The sequence below is a fragment of the Orbicella faveolata genome, unplaced genomic scaffold (genome assembly GCF_042242905.1).
Source record: "Orbicella faveolata isolate gen_17 unplaced genomic scaffold, um_ofav_v1 contig_35, whole genome shotgun sequence".
Taxonomy (NCBI): Eukaryota; Metazoa; Cnidaria; class Anthozoa; order Scleractinia; family Merulinidae; genus Orbicella; species Orbicella faveolata.
The window spans coordinates 24,880,023-24,895,578 of NW_028301564.1; the positions used below are offsets into that span (position 1 = coordinate 24,880,023).

Consider the following 15,556-nt stretch of genomic DNA (forward strand, 5'->3'; position numbering starts at 1 on the left):
GAATCAGCGTCTTCAAAAGGGTTACAAAAAAACCCTTATCTTTAAAACAAATGAAATCAGTCATAGCACCGACAAATGTCTTCCGCTGAAAGACGAGAGCAGGCAGCCAAAGTGTTCTGACCTAAAGCCAACAGACATCATTTTCAGTTCTTTCGCCGGCCTTCAAAACAGGATATCATGTTATGTACTTCCCGTACAGCTAAGGCCTTGACTTAAACTGCTAAAGCAGCGTTAAGATTTCATCAGACGCTGGATGTTATTGTGAGGTCCACAATGACGAGTGCTGCCAGTGGAGTCTCTCCTCGCCTTCTTGTTGGTTGCTGCTGTTTCATGACCCTGATTAGCATGGTTTTCTACGGTGTTGGTTTTATGAGACTGGCATGGGAGCTAAGAACTCACAATGAGAGAATCCAGGCTCTGGAAAAAGACCAACAGAAGACAACAGCAACGCACATTCCGTCGAATAAAGGTAAGTGTGAAGTGTGACTGTTTGTGCCTCTTAACTATATATAGCCTGCATAACTGGCGGAATATAGACGGCGAGTTTGTTTGAGAGGAAAAGCAGCGGGGGTAAAGGAGACTATTTTAGCAATTTTAGATTTTATATTTAAATATCCGTAAGACAAAGTACAAAACGCATGCTCTAAGCCACCTATTCCGCGAGCTATCTGCAAAGTATTTTGATAGAAAATTATATGTGCCTTGATGTTTGACCTTAGTCAACAAGACTTTATCACTGAGAGCACAACTCCTGTTGCATTTTTTCAACTCAGCCCTTCCAGATGAAGTTTTCCCCTAATTATTTTCCATCGCTTCCACTGTATTTTGATGCTCTTGCCGCACCCTATATTCATCAATACAGATCTTGAGTATGCATACATAACTGTGAGCTGCACACTGAGCCTGAGGCGATCCAAGTTTTGAGTTTTACTGAACTAGAATATGTTATCTAATATACAATTTTGTTATCTCAAACATGACCTAATCCTAGACCCTGTTCCATCTCCTGTATCACTTCAGAACTGAGGTTTGAAATTCTTGTCTAGACTTTAAATCATTGACATCTGGCCTTACATTTTTAATGTACGGTATTTACTCTTTTTGATTTTTCTCACAGGGATTCGTTCCTCAAATGCTGAGTCCATGAGTTCTTCAACAGCTCCGCAAAGAAACCCACGAAATGTTGAATCCTCCAAAGGAGACAACAATGCTTTATCTCCAGAGGTACAACAACAAATCACCCAATCCGTCAACACTGCAACGAGAAAGATCTGCACTAGCAAAAGTCAGATTTGTGTGCAAGGACCCCCAGGAAAGATCGGACCACAGGGGCCGCAGGGGCCTCCCGGATACCCGGGTCTCCCCGGACCCCCCGGAGCAAAGGGCGAAAAGGGTGATCCCGGAGAACCCACCTCACCAACTCCGACTTCTCTGCAGCCATTTAGGGGGGAGTCAGGGAATGTTATTCCTGCCCCAGGGATTGTGGTTACACCGGCCGTTAAGACCGTCGCTCTGGATCAGTCCGCCATATTCAAGTGTTCACCGGAGAAAAACGTTGACCCAACAGTGACTTGGTCCAAAGAAGAAGGATCTCTCCCCACAGGAAGATATTCAATCATCAAAGGAGCTCTTCATATCAAGAATGCGACAGTCGGTGATAATGGATTGTACGTGTGTACAATTCGTACTGACCAGGGGACCGTACAGACCTCTGTTACACTCAATGTCAAAGGTACTTATTTTTTTAAGCCTGGTTAATTTGCTTATCAGGGCGCAAAAAGAAACACTGATCAAGAGTGGAAAATACTCAAGAGGTTTTTTATGCGATTTCATTCAGTTCTTAAAAGCAAAGAAGAAGAAGAAGAAGAAGAACTAGCGGAAAATATGCTAGAGTCAGGTTATTATCAGCAAATTAACCTAGTTGTACCAGTTCAAGAACCAAACTCTCGGTTTTGATTTGTTCGACATGAACACTTTCCGGCGGAGTGCAATCACGTGGGTGCCCAATTAAAACTCCTTGTAATATTATTTTTAATCCATTTTTTCCAAAATTCACAAGAATACACTCCTACAAGTTGTTCTATATATTGGCGTGAAAATAATAGCGTGAGAATAATGCGATTATAGCTGGTATCTTCCACTGTACATTGTATGATGCAAACTTTAAAATGGCAACTTTTCCTGTACAGCTCGTCCTCTCATCTCTCTTCCCACTGGACCGTTGTACGCTGAGAGTGGACAGGATGTCAAGCTCCCTAAATGCCGGGTCATCGGATATCCCCCTCCGGTCGTATCCTGGACCAAACTTTTCGATCAACTTCCCAGTGAAAGAGCAACCGTGCAAGATTATACCTTGACCATAACAAAGACGGACAAGAAAGATGCAGGGACATAAATCTGCACCGCTACCAACGCCCTGGGCACATCACACGCCATGACAGCTCTGATAGTCAATGTGTTGCCTCAGTTTACAGTCAAGCCGCCAGACAAGATAGAACGTTACCACGGACAGTCAGTCACACTCAACTGTTCTGCTAAAGGACACCCAGTACCCAGTATCACGTGGACAAAATGTAAAGGAGACATTCCAGAGGATCGCTCACAAATGGAAGGAGGACAACTGAAGATAAACAGATTGACGGCAGAAGACAGTGGTACCTATATCTGTTCTGCACAAAGCGAGTTCGTTCATGTGGAGACTGAGGTGCAGCTGATTGTTAAAACTGGTAAGCCAGCTGTTTAACATATATACGCGCTGTCTTTTGACGAAAAGTTGTGTAATAACCATCATTAAGTAATAAATTCAAAAATGCTTTGTTTTTTAAGCCTTCCTTTCTCCTATTATATTTTTGCCTTGTTTCATTTGTGCCTTGTTGTTTAAATTAGTGAGGTTTTATTGTGGAAAAGTGTTCCTAAGATTGTCATATAACTCAGAAGGTTACTGGTATACGTTTCAGTCGAAACTCGGATTCTAAAAAGCAAAAGCGCTCTTTGTATACTGCCATGATTTTGTTTCCCTTTAACCGTGAGTTGTGGTAATGAATCATTTTAGGCACAAATGAGTTAGAAAACACAACGAAACTTTGAAGTTGCCCTCTTCTTTCATTGACTGATTTAACTTATTTTGTCTTCAGCCCGAGACTGTGCCGAGCTGTTTTCTGCTGGCTTCAAGGAAAGTGGAGTGTACACAGTCAACCCAACAAACAAAACCAGTTTTGAAGTGTACTGTGACATGAAGACGGACGGCGGTGGCTGGACTGTCTTTCATAAACGCTTCAATGGATTTGTTGGATTCTACAGGGACTGGGACGAGTATAAGAATGGCTTTGGTGACGTCAGGGGAGAGTATTGGCTTGGAAACGAAAAGATTCATCAACTGACTGAGATTCCGAGCCAGCTGCGAGTGGAAATTAACACATCCAGTGGAAATAAATATGCCAAGTATAGTAACTTTACGGTTACTAACGAGGCAACTAACTACACACTGTTTGTTGGTTTCTATTCTGGCTCAGCAACGGAGCAGCTTATCTATCATAACGGTATGGCTTTTACTACCAAGGATCGGGATAATGACAAGGAGAAAAGTTATAACTGTGCTGTAAACCTCAACGGAGCTTGGTGGTTTAAAACCTGTTACCATTCTAATCTCAATGGTAACTATGGAGACAGTTCTTATTCTTGGAACTGGAACTACCTCAAGGGAAGTGAAATGAAACTCAAACCAAAATCTCTTTGATCATTTTACGGATAAACGCTGATCAAAGTAAGCACAGGAATGAAAGCAAAACTGGCAAAACTAAATACTATTCACTAATGTTTATGGTTTTTTTTTCTTACAATATAGTCGCATCTTCAACAAGAGTACAGACACAGTGGTTCATGAAAACCATCACTCTCGCTGGGTTACTGGATGGGAGCGGGGGAGGCAGTTGCATGAATTTGATCCCCTCGATATTGCTTTTCCTCCTTCCAACTCGGCACGATTGCTCAATCATATTCTTTGTGGGATTTGTCTAACTACCCATCCCGTTGTGTTGTCAGTTCCCCATTTAAGCGACAAACTGCACGTAAACGAGAGTTGTTCGAAAAGCAATTCATCAAAATCTTTTAAGAAGGGTATGCCTGACTTTAAATTCATATTGGATTCTGTAGCTGCAAAACCGAAACACACGTATTGGTCAAAATTTGAAGTGGATCTCGGTGAATGAAATCTGTTTATTGTGAACTGTGTTGTGATTCGGAGGGTCAGTACAAGAATTTCTGAATGGAAGAAAGGTTAGTTATAGAAATTTCGTTTCTACATTTTAGTCTTGTGTTACTGTATGTAGTTTAAAGTTTATGACGTCGTGAGTCACTCTATTAAAAAATTGGATTATGAGCTCGAGATTTCTATCGCGCATAGAAATCGAGAGCGAATAATCTTACTGTTGGGGTATAATTCTACTTGGCGTTCAAAACTTTGTCTAAATCCTCTTCACAGACATTTCGAAAACACCACTGAAGAAGCGGCCGTCATTTTGTTGACAAGGGCACACTACTACGCTACTCACAATCTATCACAGAATAGATAGTGAGTAGCGTAGCCAATCAGAGAACGGTATTCGTGATAGAACGCTGGTAGATTTCTTTATACTGATAATAATTCCACTGCTGGGTGTAACCAAACCAAATAAATATGCGTAGTGTAAGTAGCTATGATCAAGCAATTGTTTTGTCAGGTACATATAGAAATATTATGTCTTAAATTAGAGGACGACACAAATGCGAATTACTTTCGACACTCACGTGAAAACTGCTGATCGTGAACGTGTTGGTACTGTGACAAAATTATGCGGAGAAAAATTAATCTACCTTTGCACTGTTTCAGTCTATTAGCATGTGCATACAATTAAGTGTTCAGCTAGCACGCGTGAAACGTGTGAGTCACGCGCGCGAATAGCTTAAGAATTTTTTTTTTTTTGCCGTTACTGTCATCAACGTTTCTTGATTTCAAATAAAGTACATTCCGTAAATTCCCACGTACAGAAAACTCGACCGTCAAGGTTTTAACAAATAAAAATCCAACGTCTTTGCGTCCCAAGCTTGAAGACTCGAGAATGGCACGGATGCTGGTAACGCGTGTTTAAAACGCGTTAGACAAACGACTTGTCAAATTTGATCTTTCGCTCGCCAGCTTTCATCTCTCTGTACTTTGCTGATCTTCTGTGCTTCCTTTTCGAGTTTTGAGCAAGTTCGTCAAGAAGAACTCTCCTGTTCCAAAGAAAACAAAATACAAAAATAAAACTACAGTGTAGAGCCGTTTCGTTGGATCTTCGTAAAACCATTCGAAGTGTCTCTGTTTGTATTTGAAAATAGCGTGAGCACTCCAGGGTACACTGGACATCAAGTTGCTTGGCAACCTTGCGGATGAAAACCGCGGTTTTAGGATGTTACTAGGCAGCACTTAATACGTTGGACCCAGTTGTTAGAAGGGTTGACTAATACTATCCAAATCGTCATTCAGTAGATAAGTGTGGACAAAACATACCAAGCAGTAGAGAGATTTATTGGATGGTTAACGCCGTTCTTCAAACAAAAGGGATCAGATGGTGAAAACAAACGGAGTGAGTTTCTGCGCTAGAAAACGAAGGCTGCTAAAAGCACAGGTTACAACATTTAATAAGTCATTCAAAGGCAAGGGTTTTGGAACTAACGAAGGGAACACCAAACATATTCCCCTTCACACAAAGTCAACTAGGACAGAATTTTTTCCCAGACAATCGAGATTCTTCGGAGGGACTTGGGAATTTTTTTTTTACTACATGTACCTTTTAACTATGCAATGAATATATCGACTTACCACCCTTCACTAGACAAGGAAAACAACTCTGTTTGTTCGTTTGTTTGTTAGCTAGTTAGTTTGGGTGATTATTTGTGTTTTTTTTGCCGGAGTAAGGGAAGGGTAACTGAGTTTGTAGTTTTTTACTCACCCGCTTTGTAAGAGGATCGTACAAGCGGTCCGCTCGCTGTATACGCAAAGCCCTGTTCCTTTCCAACTGACTCCCAGTGTTTGAACTTCTCAGGAGTAATGTACTCAGTGACCTAAACAAGAAATAAAGAAAGCATTAGATGAAATAAAGCTAGCACGCGCTTTGCAAGCTAAATTACCATAAGTAGACAGAAGACCTGTTGACGCCATTAACTGATACGGACAGGTTTAAAATGAAATTTATAACTTCCTAAAAATATAACTGAGGTCCTATTTCCCTTGTGAGGGAAAGGACATGATAGTTAAAGATATAACTACCTTCTTGACTATCTGCGTGGAAGTTACGTTACCTTAAGATGTAGCCTTGTTGGTTGCATGTACTGTCCTAATGTCACGCAATCTACATTAGCTTCACGGAGATCTGTTAAGCAAAGGGAAGATTAAGTAAAAGCAAGAGACACAATGCGGAGTAAACAAGACTATTTTCTCAGGAATTTTTTTCAAGCTAAAATAAAAATCCACATGCAGCTACACTTTGCTAGACTACGAGTAGTCCCTCTTTCGCTTAGTCTGTCGTGCGTGACGCGAAAGAAAACCGCGAGGAAAAAATGGCCGCGCGAAATCCTGGAGGCTAGGAGCGCTCCTCGCCCCCAGGATTTCGCGCGGCCATTTTTTTCTCGCGGTTTTCTTTCGCGTCACGCACGACAGACTAAGCGAAAGAGGGACTACTCGCAGTCTCACACTCTGCAGCCACACTCCACCCCTCCACCCCCCCCCCCCCCCACAAACTCTTTCCCAGTCTCTCGTCCACACACAACAGATCAACTTCCTTTCTCTGCCAAGGGAATTCTTTGCCACACTGATTAGTCTCAAGGTCTCAAACAGAACAGAAAGCTATGGCACTGAAAATTTCTAACAGAACTTAAGGCCTCTAAATTTACAAGCCCCTCCTCCCAATATCTGTTACCTTACACCTCTTAAGACGTTCATCACAGTACCATACTTACCTAAAACAGCAAGAACAACAAAAGAACAAGTGTTGTACTTGGGTGTAAATAAATCAACCAGAGTTTCCTTGACAAGAAAAGTTTATCAATAAAAGAAAAGGTATAGGTATTGGAACTGTTGTAAATTGATTGATTAACAGAAATGGAGTGTTTAATACCTTTCATTGCTTGTAGGACCTCATCATCTGTTTCACCCAGTCCCAGCATCAAAGAACTTTTAGTCACCATGTTAGGATGAATTCGCTTCACATGTCTTAGAACCTCCAGGGACTGTCTGTAGTTTGCTCTAGGGTCACGCACAAGCCTTCAATAAAGCAAGAATCCATTAAACTAAGAAGTACAGTCTCATAGAAGCAGCAGACAGAATAATGGTACTGGAACAGCAAGATAAGGTTACAATTGTATCAAACTTGTCCACCCAGCTGAGTCTATAAGTATTGTTGCTCTTCCCAGGTAGTATATTAATCCAATGCCAGACTAGCGTTTGGTATTTTTCGCCAGGTTCTCCTAAAAGTTTGTCCTTGAGTCACCTGTCGACTTGATCTCCACACCCATAAAAAGCTTGTTACTTTGTTTGTCCATCAAGCATACTCAGCTGCAACAGGTGTTAAAGGTTACAGCCATAATGTCAGCCCTGCCCATTTACACAGCTGAAGGGAGAGCTCCAAACACTTTGGGAGGAAGTGGCTTTTGCAAAAACACAACACAATGCAGAGCGTGAATCCGGGCTCGTAATCTGGCATGATCCAATGTACTAACCTAAGACCACACGCTTCCCCCCACACCAACCCCCACAGAATTAATAATGGGATAAAAAGCAAGTGAACTCACAACTGTAGCCTGTTAACTGTCTCCACATTGTGAGCATACACATTCAGTCCTGATTTGACAACAGCCTCTACACCTTTGAGGTCACCTCGGAAATCTCCAGTCAAACATTCCACAAGAATGGACAGATTTCTAAAGAGCATTTAAGGAAAAAAGCATGACAAAATGTCCCTATCCACATACTTGCAATCCTAAACATTATAACAGAATTTTTAAACAACTGACCATCTTCAAATTTAATCTGAAAGTACTCCAAGAAGAGATACCGTATATCCAAAATATTAATATTGTATTCAAATAAATCATTAGAGTGTGATGTAAAAGCATGCAGCTGGTTGCAAGCGTGGTACATGTAATCTGATTGGCTGAAGTTTTGACTTTGGATCTGATTGGCCGAGAACACAATAAATCAGCATCCATCTCAATCAATTCCACAGCTGCACACTGATCAATGCTGCAGGAAGTTTTCAATGATATACAATCAGTTCAAATTATAGCAAAAAGTACATATTAATATTATGTAATCTTTCTTATACCTTTTTGGATTTGTGTCACTGTCTCTGCAAAATGAGCAGCTCCACCATCTGGTAAGTCTTGAAAAAAGAAAGACAAAAATGTTTGCAAATTTCATGATAACTTACTAGGCATTCATCGTGAGCTCTTGATTCTGAGATGATATAATTAATTGAATCTTAAATTACAGTTACATTATGTGCATGTTTAGTAAATTTGTATGAATGTTGAAAGAGTGCTCGTGATGACCAGAATTTAAACAAAATGTCAGTAGTGAATATTGATGCTTTAGTATCACCATAATTTTCAGTGTTATTAAAGAAGATATCAACTGATTGCATATATGTCAACTTTTGTTTCTAATGATAGAATTTTTAGTTCCTTGATGATATGCTTTACGTAGGATGATGTTAATTTATGTTGCTTCGGTTATAATACAAATTGAATACATGATTTGTATATTTGCAAAAATTATATGAAATTTTGAAAAGTTTCAAATCAGGTTTGTGGTCAAATTTGAAGGGTAATGAGAAGCACAGTTACAGTACCATCATCATTACTTTTCAGTTTTACATCACTTGCATGACCATGTCAGAGAGCACCAGGTGTACAGAAATGTAAATTTCATTTTTTTATTACGGTAGGTTTGGTTTTGGTTTGCTCTATCTCTGAAGCGAACTTCCGTTTTACCATGCGTTAGTTTAAACCCTTATCTTTTAAATCAGACAAGGGTTTAAACTATTAAATCAATTCAATCTGGTCTGTGGTCAAGCAGCTGAATATGGGGATACCTGTTTGTATTTGGTTGTGTTTCCCTGAGAAGTAATTTAAAAAAAGAGTTATTTGCTCAAAATGCAGCCTACCGTCTCTGTCAACAGAGATGATAGTGTTAGACAGCTCCATGGGATCAGGCGGAGGAGGTTTCTTGTTGGTTTTCACGGAGCAGAATCTACAGCCTCTTGTACACTGGTCACCAAGTATCTGAAATATATCAGAATCATTGAGAAGAAGCAAGGAATATTATGACAATCTTGAGAGCAAACTGAAGTTTCCGTCAAGGATGCAGTATCAACATTTAGTGCACTGTTTCTTGAAAAGCATAGTTCAAACGATTTTATTAAAACTTCTTCTGGCTGTACAAACTGATTAAGGCATAAAATTTTAATAAAAAGGTATCACTATTTGCCTGCAGAGCATGTACCCAAGTGGTTAAAAGGGTATACATGTACCAGTGTGTACATGTACATGTTTATAAACTATGTACATACATTAACTTTCCTTAACTCATTTATTTGTTTATTTATTTTTTTTATCAGTACACACCATGATGGTTGCTGTTGCTGTTTCATGCTCCCCGCTACCCCAGCATTTACTAATATTGGGGTGCTTGGCTTCTTCACAAACCTACACAAACATACAATCCCAAATATCACGACAAAGTGGCCTGACCACAACAATACTGTGATAAGTAATAATAATTTTACTTATATGCTAAATAAAACGTGAAGCAGTTATACATAAGGAAGGGACAAGTGAACTAGTGCACCAGACCTATTTTTCATCACTGTACTGCATGGTAGGGGACTTAAAGATTCTAAGACTTTCGGACTCTTAAACACTTTGAGACTCTTTAGACTCTTTGAGTCTCTTATTCTACAGATTGCATTACATTACTTTTAATTACTAAATTAGGTAGCAAGGAAACCATTGTAGGACTTTCTGTCGTAGAGTTCAGTGACTCCGCAGGATTTCCGCTGAAATGGCTAACCCGAGTTTGCTGATAAGAAAGCAAGAAAGAGGCAAAATAATACCCACTCCCCGGCCGTCCTCTAAGAACCAAGCGACACAAATGCTACTAAAAAATATATTTATCTTAAATGCTTTAAAACATGTTCATCGATCAGAACGATAAGTGGCTAGATAATAAAAGCGCGAAGCAAGGCTTTCTAATTTGTAACTCTCCAAGCTAAAACCTTTTGGTACTTTTAGATCTTTTCCTTTTCATGCATGTTGACGGTATAATGACAATCAATCCTACATAAAATGCACTAGTCTTGTAGAACGTTTGTTTCAGAACAGCAACTCTGCTGGAAAATATTGTAGGCGGAGTTGACGAGAGGAACGAAAATGTAGCCGGAATATATGATATTACCGTTAACCTCTCGACGGGATGTGCAAAATAATCTTCAAATTAAGTCAAACTTAAATAATAGCTCAATAAGGTAGGAAATCATCAAAGAAATACTGTTAACCGAAAAATAGTCTAAAAAGGTAAGAAAACTGAGCTTAGCAGATTTCTTGATATCATAGAATGCTTTATGCATGGGGTTGTCAAGAAGTGGAACCATGAAAGCAAAAATAGTCACGCGGCTCAGTAGTCACGCGGAGACCTGGAAACTGGACTTTTCGTCGTTGGCGTCACTGTCCTTTGTTTCATAATGCTCACAATGTTGTCTTTTACGCTCGTTTAGTTAAAATAAAGAATTTAACACATCCTTCTTTGAACTTTCACTCCGGGCGAACAGACTTATAGTCCGGCGGAACTGGCTATCGGGCCAAACGATCAGTTTATACCCTAATGTTAGGTTCCCGGGCGTTTTGATATCACAACTACAATACTGAAGGAATGTGTTCACCTTGGCTCTTTTTTTACTATAAAGCAAAGGCTATTGATTAGTACTATGGACAATGAAACTTTGATAAATATAAACTTAACATAAGTTCCAGAAGTTTCAAAACTGTTGTAGATATGAGTTCATGACCCTTGAAATGAAATTATTTGAAATGCGCTCATAATTATATCCTCTGATGTCAAACTGTTCCTCTATTCTTGTATTTATTACTTGTAATATATAAGCCCATATTCTAGCTACACTCGCTGAGTGAGGGTCTTGATGGAGTACTGGATTCTCAGGCTCGGTTATCAGTTACATGTGGTGGCGGTTTCTCTGCCATCAGGTTTATTAATGAGCGGCTTGTTTGAGATCTGATCAGCTCTCACGCTGCTGATACTGAATTAATTCCTCCATGGAAACTTACTGTTCTTAAGGGATAATCCCGCTATTATAATTTCAGAGTTTAATTACTTTGATTGAAATCTACGGCTACTATGGCCTCTTCACCCTTACAAGAAACACACATGGTGGCGACGAACTGTTGAAGACAATGGGTTTGGAGAGGGAGGAGGTTTTCCTCGCGATTTTTGAAGTTTTGTAAGCTTTCGCTGTATTTCTCATCATGCGAACAGTCTATTTAAGAACTGAGCAGGGAATTTTCAGGACTGTATCTTTCTTTAATTATTTCTTGTAGAAAAATTTATGTCCTTTGATACAGCGAAAAAAAAATTCGAGCTCGGTTTGGATTTACCCATTGAAAATATGCAGATCAAACGACAAAATAGCAGCTATTCAAGACAGAAAAGCTGTAATTCGTTAAGATATTTCGGGTGAAAACAGTTCAATCGAAAACAAAACTCCAAATCTAGAACGCACAATGCTATTTATGCTCATGCCAGAAAATACTTCTCGTATGACATCCAGCCGCTCAAGCACAAAAGCATAACATTTTTAAGCTGCTTGAACAATAGGATTCTTATTCAGTCAATTTGGAAAACTACCAAGTAAATAAATAATAAAGTTGTCATAAACTCCAGGTTGTTCGAGGTTATCTGGGTTCATGGTAAAAATAATGTGGCTCACAATCTGCCTAGCTATTCGTGAAAGACTTCGTTGCAGTACAGTTCATAATGACGAGCGCTGGTGGATCTTCCCCCCTTCTTGTTGTTTGCTGCTGTGTGTTGTTTATCAGTGTGTTCTTGTACTGTATTGGTTATGTGAGGCTTGAGTTGGAGATACGAGCTTACAAGGAAAGGCTTGAGGCTCTTGAGCGAAGAGAAAAACAGTTAGTGGCAACGCCCGTCCCGTCCATTCCAACAAACGGTGAGCGCATTAAAGTCTGGTTCCGTTGTCGAACTCATTAACCTGGGTAGAACTTCTTTCTTAGAAAGTCCCTTAACTTTGGAACTTTTAATTCCTTCTACTTATTATGAAATCAACCAAACGCTTTTGTATTAACCGAATTCCCGTCTTCAAGCCAAGCTGATCCGCGACTTTTGCTAGCTCGGCATCACCTTTGTTGTGATCCGAAAGTTAAAAACTAAAACCAACATTGTACTGAACTGCATCCGACTTGAACACGGATATGTAAACTTCAAAGAGTTTGAGACCGACTCAATGCTGCGATGCTATTTTGTTTTCAGGCAACATTAAGAATATTTACAAGTTCACAGTTAAGCCAAACAATAGATGTTCTTAAATACAAGCAAGAGTATTGTAGATGGCAAATATGTGATTGTAAAGGAGACTATCTTGGTTACTGATTTTGGCTCGAGCATCTGTTGGTTTGTGGACTACACGTGATCAAAATAAACGGTCTGCAAGCAGCATTCTAGAGTTTCACATTGTTTATTTGTTTACAAAACTTAAATTTTGTTAAGAAAGAAACCTTAACAAACATCGATAACAACTGAACGCCTTCCATCCGAAAAACCTCCTTTTCCTCTCGATTTCGCTCCCTTGGTAGCTGCCAAGTTATTATAAAGAAACCAATACGTAATCAGAGTATAGCTGGTCTTGCAATTTGAATCTCCTGAACGAAAAGGTAATTTACTTTCTTTCAGTCCGCCATATTCAAGTGTTCACCGGAGAAAAATGTCGCCGCGACAGTGACTTGGTCCAAAGAAGAAGGATCTCTCCCCACAGGAAGATATTCAATCATCAAAGGAGCTCTTCATATCAAGAATGCGACAGTAGGTGATAATGGAATGTACGTGTGTACAATTCGTACTGACCAGGGGACGGTACAGGCGTCTGTTATACTCAATGTCAAAGGTAATCAACTTAAGTTTCTTGAGTAAAAACTTATCTCTTATCAGCAAACCTCGTTTAGTCATTTTATCAGTCATAAGATTGTCTTTTCTTATTCATTTCTACCTGTAGCATGGGTTGGTACCCAAGTACAACTCCTTGTAATTATATCTTTTTTTTAATGCAACTATTTCCAATTAGACGAGCCATACACTCCTATAACCGTTGATTAAATGCATTTGGAACTTTTCGCCTAAGAAATAATGTAGTTAACAGTGTTATCTTCAGCCGCATATAAATAGCGTCATTTTTCCTTGCAGCTCGTCCTCTCATCTCCCTTCCCACCGGACCGGTATACTCCGAAAGTGGACAGGATGTCAAGCTCCCTAAATGCCGGGTCATCGGATATCCCCCTCCGGTGGTGTCCTGGACCAAACTTTTCGATCAACTTCCCAGTGAAAGAGCAACCGTGCAAGGTCATACCTTGACCATAACAAAGGCGGACAAGAAAGATGCAGGAACATACATCTGCACCGCTACCAACGCCCTGGGCACATCACACGCCATGACAGCTCTGATAGTCAATGTGTTGCCTCAGTTTACAGTCAAGCCGCCAGACAAGATAGAACGTTACCACGGACAGTCAGTCACACTCAACTGTTCTGCAAAAGGACACCCAGTACCCAGTATCACGTGGACAAAATGTAAAGGAGACATTCCAGAGGAGCGGTCACAAATGGCAGGAGGACAACTGAAGATAAACAGATTGACGGCAGAAGACAGTGGTACCTATATCTGCTCTGCACGAAGCGAGTTCGTTCCGAACTGTTTTCTGCTGGCTTTAAGGAAAGTGGAGTGTACACAGTCAACCCGACAAACAAAACCAGTTTTGAAGTGTACTGTGACATGAAGACAGATGGCGGTGGCTGGACTGTCTTTCATAAACGCTTCAATGGGTTTGTTGGATTCTACAGGGACTGGAACGAGTATAAGAACGGCTTTGGTGACGTCAGAGGAGAGTATTGGCTTGGAAACGAAAAGATTCATCAACTGACTGAGATTCCGAGTCAGCTGCGAGTGGAAATCAACTCGACATCCGGTGGAAGTGGATATGCCAAGTATAGTAATATTACGATCACTAACGAGGCAACTAATTACACACTGTTTGTTGATTTCTATTCTGGTACAGCAGGAGATCATCTTAACTATCATAACGGCATGGCTTTCACTACCAAGGATCGGAATAACGACAAGCAGGGTAGTTATAACTGTGCTGTAAACTGCAAAGGAGTTTGGTGGTTTAAAAGCTGTTTCAGTTCTAATCTGAATGGTAACTATGGAGACAGTAATTATCATTGGAGCTGGAACAACCTCAAGGGAAGTGAAATGAAACTCAAACCAAAATCTCCTTGATCAGTGCCCCTCGTTTTACAGATAAACGCTGATCAAATTAAGCACTGGAAAGAAAGCAAAACTGACAAAACTAAAACACTATTCAGTTATGTTTTAATTATGTTCTTTCTCACAATATAGCCGTATCTTCAATAAGAGTGCAGACACATTAGATAACGTCATCTCGTGCTGATCTTGAACATTTCGCTAATGTTCAAGGGTTTGTAGATTTCTGTTATGGATCAGCAGGGGATCAACTTAAGAGTCATAACGGTATGGCTTTCACTACCAAGGATCGGGATAACGACAAGCACAATAGTTATAACTGTGCTGTAAAAGAAAAAGGAGCTTGGTGGTTCAAAAGCTTTTACAATTCTCATCTGAATGGTAACTGTGGAGACAGTGATTAGTATTTGAACTGGAACTACCTTAAGGGTAGCAAGATGAAACTCAAACCAAAATATCCTTGATCAATGCTTTGTTTTACAGATAAACTCTGATCAAATCAAGTACAGAAAGGAAAGCAAACCTGACAAAACTAAAAGACTATCCAATCATGATTGTTTTGTTTTTCTTACAATAGGTGCCTTACATATGGCGGCTGCGCCCGCAGTATGAGCGGCAGTCAAAACTGAGCTGTCCTACCAAAACAACACGATAATGGCTTTTTTTTTCGCAGCTAACAAAAATCAGGACTATACTAAAGTTGCTTTGGCCTCTTCTAATCGTTAACTGGAGAATTCCGGTTTTACTTTGACAAGGAACGGCATATTTTGTTCAAAATAGCACAAGTCAGTATTATCCTACCTGGCGACACTCGACGAACTACGAGCGAGTTGCCATGCCGAACGTCGGCGACCCATTTTTGGCGCCAAATCAGAAGCTTGGAGACACAAAATGTTTCATATTTTTCACTTTTTACAATCTGATATGGTTTTTGTAATTGTTAATCCCTTTTCGTGAATATTCAGTGCGATCTTCAG

The 15,556-nt window shown here is 40.0% G+C and overlaps 1 protein-coding gene and 1 pseudogene across 2 annotated transcripts; one reads left to right on the plus strand and one right to left on the minus strand.

Annotated features, from left to right (window-relative positions):
* The first annotated feature begins 120 nt into the window (after positions 1 to 120).
* LOC110057735 (uncharacterized) lies at positions 121 to 15,202 on the plus strand (annotated as a pseudogene). The gene is made up of 3 exons (XR_016201756.1): positions 121 to 469; positions 1,118 to 1,732; positions 13,502 to 15,202. The product of XR_016201756.1 is annotated as an uncharacterized LOC110057735 (transcript).
* LOC110057668 (lipoyl synthase, mitochondrial-like) lies at positions 5,172 to 8,906 on the minus strand. The gene is made up of 7 exons (XM_089273324.1): positions 8,890 to 8,906; positions 8,340 to 8,396; positions 7,807 to 7,935; positions 7,134 to 7,279; positions 6,319 to 6,389; positions 5,970 to 6,081; positions 5,172 to 5,250 (listed from the first exon to the last, which is right to left on the minus strand). Exons 1-7 carry the CDS (start codon positions 8,904 to 8,906, stop codon positions 5,177 to 5,179), a joined length of 606 nt encoding a protein of 201 aa, XP_089129450.1. The 3' UTR covers positions 5,172 to 5,176.
* Positions 15,203 to 15,556: the final 354 nt, after the last annotated feature.

What these genes read in the sequence shown, in the direction of transcription:
- LOC110057668 (XM_089273324.1), bottom strand. An exon ending in GGTCCTACAAGCAATGAAAG is followed by an intron (nt 6,390 to 7,133) that starts GTATTAAACACT and finishes TTTGCTTAACAG; the next exon opens with ATCTCCGTGAAGCTAATGTA. An exon ending in CAACAAGGCTACATCTTAAG is followed by an intron (nt 6,082 to 6,318) that starts GTAACGTAACTT and finishes TTTCTTGTTTAG; the next exon opens with GTCACTGAGTACATTACTCC.